At 46.3% G+C, this 8,217-nt stretch overlaps 1 protein-coding gene and 1 long non-coding RNA gene across 2 annotated transcripts; one reads left to right on the plus strand and one right to left on the minus strand.

The window, feature by feature from the left end:
• Positions 1–388: 388 nt before the first annotated feature.
• Positions 389–5,998, minus strand: PIGH (phosphatidylinositol glycan anchor biosynthesis class H). Its single transcript, XM_056493801.1, has 4 exons — positions 5,636–5,998; positions 3,675–3,884; positions 2,964–3,047; positions 389–1,422 (listed from the first exon to the last, which is right to left on the minus strand). The coding sequence occupies exons 1-4, from the start codon at positions 5,996–5,998 to the stop codon at positions 1,321–1,323; spliced, it is 759 nt and encodes a 252-aa protein (XP_056349776.1). The 3' UTR covers positions 389–1,320.
• LOC130254365 (uncharacterized) lies at positions 5,869–7,930 on the plus strand. Its single transcript, XR_008840691.1, has 3 exons — positions 5,869–6,023; positions 6,921–7,114; positions 7,760–7,930. It is a non-coding gene; the product is annotated as an uncharacterized LOC130254365 (long non-coding RNA).
• The last annotated feature ends 287 nt before the right edge of the window (positions 7,931–8,217 follow it).

Raw genomic sequence — 8,217 nt, forward strand, 5'->3', positions numbered from 1 at the left:
TGCCTGTCACTTGGAGAACCAGAATACTCCTGTGACACATCTAACCTCTGTCTTTCAAACTTTGTGGCACCGTGGGAAAAAAAAACAAACCACAAATCCCCATATCTCTACCTTATTATACCATTATTGCATGATGGTATGGTGCCAAGTGGTGCCATTTACAGATTATGTCGACAAGCAGGGTACAGCATTGTAAGCAAAATAAGAATAAATGCAGGCTCCTCCTGCCAACTTGTGGGTTTAGCTCTTGTTTTGACACTTCAGTCATCTCATTTATATTACTAAGGAGTTGTGGAATATAGAGAGAAAAACACCAGTTAAGTGTTACAGTAACTTTTAGCTTATCAACAAGGAAGAATTTCCCAACCTTAAATTACTACAAAGAGCATAGATCAATACAACTTTATTCACATTGTCATTACCATCATTTTCAACAACACATGCCTCATATTCTCAGAGTAACTGATGTGGCCCTTTAAATGTCACATTTTTTCTGTGTCCTGTGTCAACAGGTGCCCTGCCCCGTTCAGCGATGGGTTCACATTTTCCCTGTGTTCCTTTTGATAGTTAAGCACTTACTGAAACCGTTCTTGTTGCCTTTGACATCCTTCTACTGATCCATCTCCAGCTGGGCTTTAGCTTCTCTGACTACATCTCGAACCGTGTTGCTACATTCCTCCCAAATCACCTGTCCCTAGTTCCACCTTCTGTCTACTTCCTTTTCGTGTTCAAACATTGCCAGGAGCAGCTTGCTCATACATGCAGGCTTCCTGGCATTTCTGCTTGACCTCCTGCTCCAGGATGGACTGTTCTTGATCTCAAAAGAAATGATCCTTGATTATCAATCAGCTTTCTCAGATCCCTCTTCCCATGGGACTCTTTCAAGCAGATCGCTGAAGAAGTCAGTCTTCAGATCTCTTATGTTTATTTCATTAAACATAACTGAATGCAACAGTTTCATTTTCTGGTTTTGTCCTTCTGAAATTCTCCTGTGATCACAAAGTTACTATCTGAGCCCACACATCAGCTTTGGTATTTAGAGTGTGGTTTTCAAAGTGTTAAATAAAAACCAAAGAATGCATACTTATGGCAGTCCAGCCAAGGTTATTTTATAATATCAGCATAATTTTCAGATGCATGAAAGAGTAAAAAATTAATGCATTTTCTTGTCTCCCTTTGCCCTATTTCCCCATAATTCTTTTCTGGAGAGGCAAGAAAAAAGCTTTTCTGTATGAGCCTAAAAAGTTCTGCTCATGGGGCAGTTTTGCTTGCTTTTCCATGTATCCCTCTTTCGCTGAAAGTTTGCTGCCTTTTTTTCAGCTATTTTATTTCACTTGATTGTGGAGCTGTCTTCCTCTGCTCCAGGATCTCTTGACAACTTTTGTACACTTCTATCAAGCAGTCCAGTCGTGGCTTGGAGCTCTAGAAATCAAACAACAGAGAATCAGGCTCTGAACTGAAAGACCGATTAATTTTTCCCAAACAGCAAACAGTGGTCAAAGTACAATGATTTTTCATCAATTCTAACCGGGACCAGATTAAAACCAGAAAGGAAGTGAAAGTTTCACGGTCTCACAGACCCTATGATCCTCAAACTTTTGAGCTCCCAAAACAGCATTACTGTGTAAAGTCCATCAAATGCCTCCTTGCAAGAGTTGCTTAAGAGAACAAAAGGTCAATTTAGTGCAGTAGGGTTCCTGGGCTGAGTGACACGGGAAATGGTATTTTTGAAGACTGACATAACTTAGAGAAAAACAATGAAGGAGACACAATAAAGTTACTAATCATCGCTCCTTCAAAACTAACATACTAACTTGCATGTTAAAATAATTACAAACAGGTACTGAATTTCAAAATGGAGGAGTTCTGTGCCTCCTTCGCTGCTGGTGCCAACTCTACTGGTACTAAGCTATTTCCATGAAAATAAAACTGTTCAGAGCTGAATGGTCAAAAAAAATAATAGAGAGAGAAAAAATACAGATGCCACGCAGACCCTTTGAACCTGGAATGGAGCATACCTAACTAAAATCAGGTACTTGAGTGCAGCTATCTGGAATTTAGTAGTTGTTGATTTCAACATTTCAACAACAGCAAATCTACTTTTCCCCTTGTCTATATTAGAAACGTCTAATTTATATTACTGTTACTAAAGATCTTTACAATTGTGGGACTGAGTTAGCAACAAGTATCAATGGAATAGACTATTTATACTCCTAAGTATTTAGCTGAAGACTGACTGTATCCAGTCACAAACTGTACGCAGATTACAAAACAGTCACCAGCAGCAGGTGAATTAAGGACAGAGAGGGCTGTGCAGCTCAGCAGTCTAGGAAGTAAGGTATATCTGTACTGCTTACCACCCCTCAAGGATAAGGGCATTGTTGTGTTAGGCATGAATACACACAAAGCAAATCCATTCCAAAAATGGAATTATGAACAGTCAGAACAAGTTAGCAAGAGAAGAGAGAGGGGAGACAAGGTAACAGCAACACAAACAAGTTATTATACATTAAGCAAATTGGTCACAGCTTGTACTGTGATCTTTGTCAGCAGGTCAGGCAGGGGAAGTCATCCCAATGCCAAGGAGTTTTATGAATTTTGGTACACAGAGCTGAGAGAAAAATCAACTGCAGCACAGTGCCAGAGTTATGGTGGTAACCCTGAGCACAGGACTGCACAGAAAGCTCTACAAGTCCACAGTAGCCTATGTGAGCCAAAGACTTTTAGTTCATGCAAACTCCTGGCTGGGTTCAGATTGACACAACTCCCTGTTGTTTGAATGGAGAGCAAATGAAAAAACCCATCTGTAGTTCTGTGAGACTTCAAAAGCCACCCACCCTGACAGCCCAGCCAGGGAAAGGCAACTGTCAAGACTACCTGTAGTGGAATTAAAATATGTTTAGACAACTGGTGCACACACAGAGAACACAATCTGGATTTCTCCACCATTCAGTCAAACTCACCTGAAAGAGTGGCACAACCTCAGATACTCCCTGAGGATCTTCAGGGTCCCGGAGAAGGATACACAGGTAGTAGATGACTTTTTGCTACAAGACAAACAGACAAAAATCACTGGAGTATAAAAATGTTACCAGACTGCCTGGAGTTTGCACAGAAATAGGACCTGTTTCAACTCACTAGGCTGAAAGCAAATCCTGCCAGGTCACAGTCAGGTCTACAAATTTTTATCAATAGCTTTCACTCGATACAGAAATAATTTACCAGTTTTATTTCTATTAAGTTTTTAATCGGAAAAGAACACACACATTCTGAAAGGGTAAAGTCTGCTTTTCTACAGGAGCTTTTCAGAAAACTATGGCAATAGGAAAAACCAGTTTGTGTTGTCTTAGCTTCTCATCTCCATCTTGACTACATATGGAGCTGGACATCAGGATTTGTAAGAACAGCATAACACAAAGGATTAAACCCACTAGCTCAATGCCAGTGGCATTATCCAAGGGATGGATTTAGCTTTTTGAGGTTATTTGTTTGGTTTAAGTTCTCCTTTAAATGAGAGAGATGACAGAACAAGGAGAAATATCTGAAATAAAGCTCCTGATGTCAGTAAAGCTGTGGATGGTGCTGTGTTTAATTGCTCTGGTAAATCATGCTCATGAAAATGCAGTGGATGTGAGTGTGCCCAGACACAAGAAGACAAGAGTTTGTAAGATTACCATATGGATGGCTTCATTGATAACCACATCCTTCACTTGACCCATCTCAATGAAGGTTGTGCTCTCTTTCCCTGAGGCATAGGATGAAGTCACCTGGATGCCGAGTGAGCCGATCACCAACAGGGATTCCTGGTCAATCTTGACGAAGTGCAGGTATATGATCAGGCCAACCAGCGTGATGAAGATGGCAGCAGAGAGCACCATGCTGTTCTGCAACACAAGCCAAGAAAAGGCAGAGCTCTGGTCTTACTTTCACACAGCTTTAGAGAAAGTACAGTTGAACAGTAAATTGTATATTCAAGCTACACCTTTTTTCCTTAAGTAGAGTCCTTTTTTTCACCTGGCTGGCTGATATATATGTAATGAGGTTTAAATCAGTTTTTGCAGTACACACTAAAACAACTGGGAGCTGAAACTAAAAACAGCAAGAAAATTCTATTACCTTCCAAGTTCAATCTCAAACAAGCCAGTTATATCAATGAGAGTGAATCATACCAACTTCTATAAAGATGATGTCACTGACAAAGAAGTGTTGTGAAATGTTTACAAGAACTAAGGGTGGATTCTCAGAGTGGAGGAACCCTCCTTCAGCATAAACACTGCCCTGGTGGTTTTCTTATTCTGAACTGCCAGTCTGTATTTGTTCAAACCTCACCCTCTTCTTGCCTTAAATACGAATCCGAAGAAAATTTGCTTTATCCTGTACTTTGTCTAAGGATCAATGTCTTTTGCATGCTGCAATCTTGGGATTGCTGTTACATTTTAATGTATAACTGATGACACTATAGTCAACAGTAAGTCACTTGAAGACCTGGCAATAAATCCTAAAGGTCCACAACCTACAATGTGTTTCTGGGACATGTTTAAGAGAACTCCAGACCACCTACCCATGAACCAGAGGTATAATTGACACTTCCTAAAGAACCAGAACTGCACAGCCCTACCACTCAAGCTGGGCCTGTACCATCATGAGAGCTAAAGAAGCCATGGCTTCAGGAAGTACACAGGACTTCTCCAAAAGTTTGTTATCACAGGGGAAAAAAAGAGTAATGAACTGTCACTGGAATCCACAAAAAGAGAGACACTTTCAGACCTGATTTCCTGGCAAAAGGAAGAATTGCAGTCACTTGCATGCAGGCTGCAAGAGCATGTGTAAAGGCAAGCAGGAGGGCAGGGGTGGTAACCACTGACTGCGGTGTAACTCGAACATGAACCATCTTTTCCTGGCTGACTCCTGACAACTCATAATGCAATCTCTGTCTTCATTTCTTAAGAAAGACTACTGAAAAAACCTGATGTGTGACAGTCGAAGCATGAGTCACAATGACCAGCTTCTTTGGTTAAGCTACAGTATGGACATAACCGGTCTGGGTTCAGTTTTTGATAAATCCAAAAGCACTAGTTTAGAAATCAGCAGCTTTTGAAATCTGTACTGCAAACATCTTTCTGTCTGCCTCAGCTGTGAAAAGTGATGGCATTCATGGTGCAGCACTCTCTGAGCCACTCAGAAAAATTCCTTTTGGGGATTAACAATCATTCACCTTCTTCAATTCCTCAATTCCAGATTCTCACAATCCATCTCTCCAAGTGAGCACGTCTTAGTTGGATCCACAAGCATGTGCCAGGCACCACTCAGCACCCAGACATGCATCTACCCTATCTGTCAAGAGGCTACAAACCAAGAGAGGCACCCGAGAAGCCATGGGTGGCAGAAGCAGGTGGCAGCCCGCGGCCCCCAGGCCGGCACACCTCTCCCCTCTGCCAGCACACACCCATCAGCTCGGCGTTCAGCGGCGGAGGATGCCCCCGAGTGGCTCTGAGCGCCTTCCCGGGGGCTCCGGCCGCCCTCCTCGGCCCGGGGCCGCCAGCCAAGGCAGCTCCGGGACACGCTCGGCCCCCCATCCCGCGGGACTCGGGCTGAGGGCGCAGCCGCGCAGGGCCCCGGGCGGCGGGGCCGGTACCTCGCTGATGGCGAAGAGCCCGTAGGCCGCCAGCCAGACGGCCGAGGTGGCGGCGCTGAGCGAGCGCAGCTGCAGGCGGGGGCCGCGCACCGCCAGCTCCCGGCAGGACGCGCTGTGCTGGCGGCGCCGCAGCGCGATCGGCACCCCCGAGGCCGAGCGGAACCGCCGCTCCTCCGCCATGGCGGGCAGGCGGGGCCCGGCGGGGCCGGCGGGAGGGGCCTGGGCCGAGGGGCGGCTCTGCCGGCGCCGCTCGCTCCCTGGGCCGCCCGCCGGGCTGTCCCGCTGGCCGCTCCTCGCCGGGCGGCTTTCCTTAATCCCCATGGCACCAGCAGTTCCTGCGGTCTGCGCGTGTTGATAATCCATTGATTGCTTCCTCTGTTTATGGAGTGTGAGTTTTGAAGGGCACAGGGTGTGGTGGTGCTGCGTGTCTCTTGCTGTGATTAGGAGACACCGGGTTTCAAGGAATCACAGAATGTTAAGGGGTTGGAATGAACCTTAAAGATCATCCAGTTCTACACCACCCTTGAAAGGGACACCTCACACCAGACCAGGTTGCTCAAGGCTTTCTCCAACCTTGCTTTGAGCACTGCCAGGGTTGGGACAACCACAACCTCCCTGGGCAACCTGGTCCAGTGTCTCACCACCCTCAAAGGAAAAAATTTCTGATATCTAACCCAAATTTCATCTCTTTCCATTATTCCTTGTCCTATCACTACAATTCCTGATGAAAAGTCCCTCTCTGGCTTCCCAGAAAGCCCCCTTCAGATACTGGAAGGTTTCTTTGAGTTCTCCATGCAACCTTCTCTTCTCCAGAAGGTTTTCTTTCTCCCCTCTGTCTTTTCCATCGGGACTACATAAATGTATTTTCTTTTCTGTACTATGCTTAGCTACAAGCTCGTTTGATTTTTTTTTCTCCAAGGTTTAAAGCAGAGCTTTCTGGTCCCTTGCCATCTAAATACATGATAAATTGGAGACTTGGCTTTGCATACACAGACTTAATGAGTCTTTGTATTGTGTTCCCTTTAATGCATTTCAGTTATTACTTCATGTGACTTACGTGGCAGTAATATAAAACTACAGACCTACAGCCCCTGACTTCCAAACTGCCATCCTGATTCCTTTGGCCTTTCTATTTTTTTCCCTTCTCCCACAGTTTTTGAGTGAGTGTTAGCTTTAATTGCAGGTGCCATCTTTCTGTGAGCAATTTACTTCATTCATGGTATCTTCGGAGCTCTTGGGTGGATATTATATATACTAACAAAAACCTGTTAACTTGTTTTCACAGGGGCAGCAAAGGAGCCTTAAGGGACATGAAAAACCAAGGGGCATCAGAGAATCACTACTGAAGTATTTCCTTTGCCTGGAGGAGTGGTTGATGGCTGCCATCCGTGGGAAGTCTTGTGCAGTTTGTCCAGGATCTCACTATGACACAAGAGACCAGGTGGAGGGACGGATGGGCTGCAGCTCTGAAGAGGAAAGGTGAGCTGGCCTGGAGGGGAAAAAAATAACAGCAGACAATGAACTGCAGAAATGGAGAAGAAAATACTGAAGTTCAAAAGAGGGTGAAAGAAGTTAATTGATGAAGTGAAAGTGGAAAAAAACCCAATAAATTGAAAACAGAGAAGAAAGATTTTTGAAATAGCAGATGAGAAGGACTGAAAAAAATAAGCAGGAGTCATGACAGCTGGTCTGACAGCTTCAGACGTGGGGACAGGGAGAAGTGGAAAGAAATATCAGAGTAGGGGGCAGAAGAGGTAAAGGCACTGTGAACAGCGAGGTCAGTAACAGGGCAGAAAAGAAACACGAGCTCCTGGAGAAGTGGTAACCATAATTCACATTAACAAGACATGTGGAGTTACTGAGATGCAGAGACAGGAGGAGAACTTGGAAATCTTAAGAGGAAAAAGCAAAAGTATGCTTGGATTTTTTTGTGTGTGTCACTGGCAAGTCCCTGTTTAACCAGGTTTGTGCCCTGTCATCTCATGACCTGCCAGCCTTTCTTTCAAGCTTGTACATAAAGACTGCACATGTGACAGTGGGAGTCCTGCTCCCTCGGGGAAAGGTGGGGACTTTCACGTGTTTTTAAATCATTTGTTAATCATCCTTCAAATGTGCCTCGAATAGGAACAGCTGGAGACCTAAGAACCGTCTCAGGCCACGATGCTCCGAGATCAGTATTCGAGGCAGGTGGACAGGCGATGAGCGTCACCCGTTGTTATTCAGCGAAGCCGCGCAGCAGCGCTCCTGCACGGAGGCTCTCGGCGCTCAGTGCGGCCAGCGGGGAGCCCGGCTGAGGTACTGCTTGTTCTCCGCCTGTGCCCGCGGCGGGGCGGCTGCCACAGCTGCTGCCCTCGGCCTCCGGAGGAGCGGGGGGAGGCCGTGCAGGGGCGGCGGCCCCGCGGTGCCCGGAGCCCTGCCCGGCCGGCGGCGGGCGAGGCGGCGGCAGTGGAAAAACCCCGGGCGGGCGTGAGGGGAGCGGGGCGGGGCCGCGCGCGGGGGGGCGGGACACACCTCCGTGCGCGCGCGCTGCCGTTGGCCGCGCGGCGGGGGCGCGAGGGGCGGGGCGGCGGCGCGCGGGGGCG

Source organism: Oenanthe melanoleuca, chromosome 5 (assembly GCF_029582105.1).
Source record: "Oenanthe melanoleuca isolate GR-GAL-2019-014 chromosome 5, OMel1.0, whole genome shotgun sequence".
In the NCBI taxonomy this organism is placed as follows: Eukaryota; Metazoa; Chordata; class Aves; order Passeriformes; family Muscicapidae; genus Oenanthe; species Oenanthe melanoleuca.

Excerpts from the sequence above, each read along its gene's own strand:
- PIGH (XM_056493801.1), bottom strand. The coding sequence starts at position 5,998 with ATGGATTATCAACACGCGCAGACCGCAGGAACTGCTGGTGCCATGGGG. Across the intron at positions 3,885-5,635 it reads GGCTCTTCGCCATCAGCGAG|AACAGCATGGTGCTCTCTGC; the intron begins GTACCGGCCCCG and ends CTTGTGTTGCAG. Across the intron at positions 3,048-3,674 it reads TCAATGAAGCCATCCATATG|CAAAAAGTCATCTACTACCT; the intron begins GTAATCTTACAA and ends TTTGTCTTGTAG.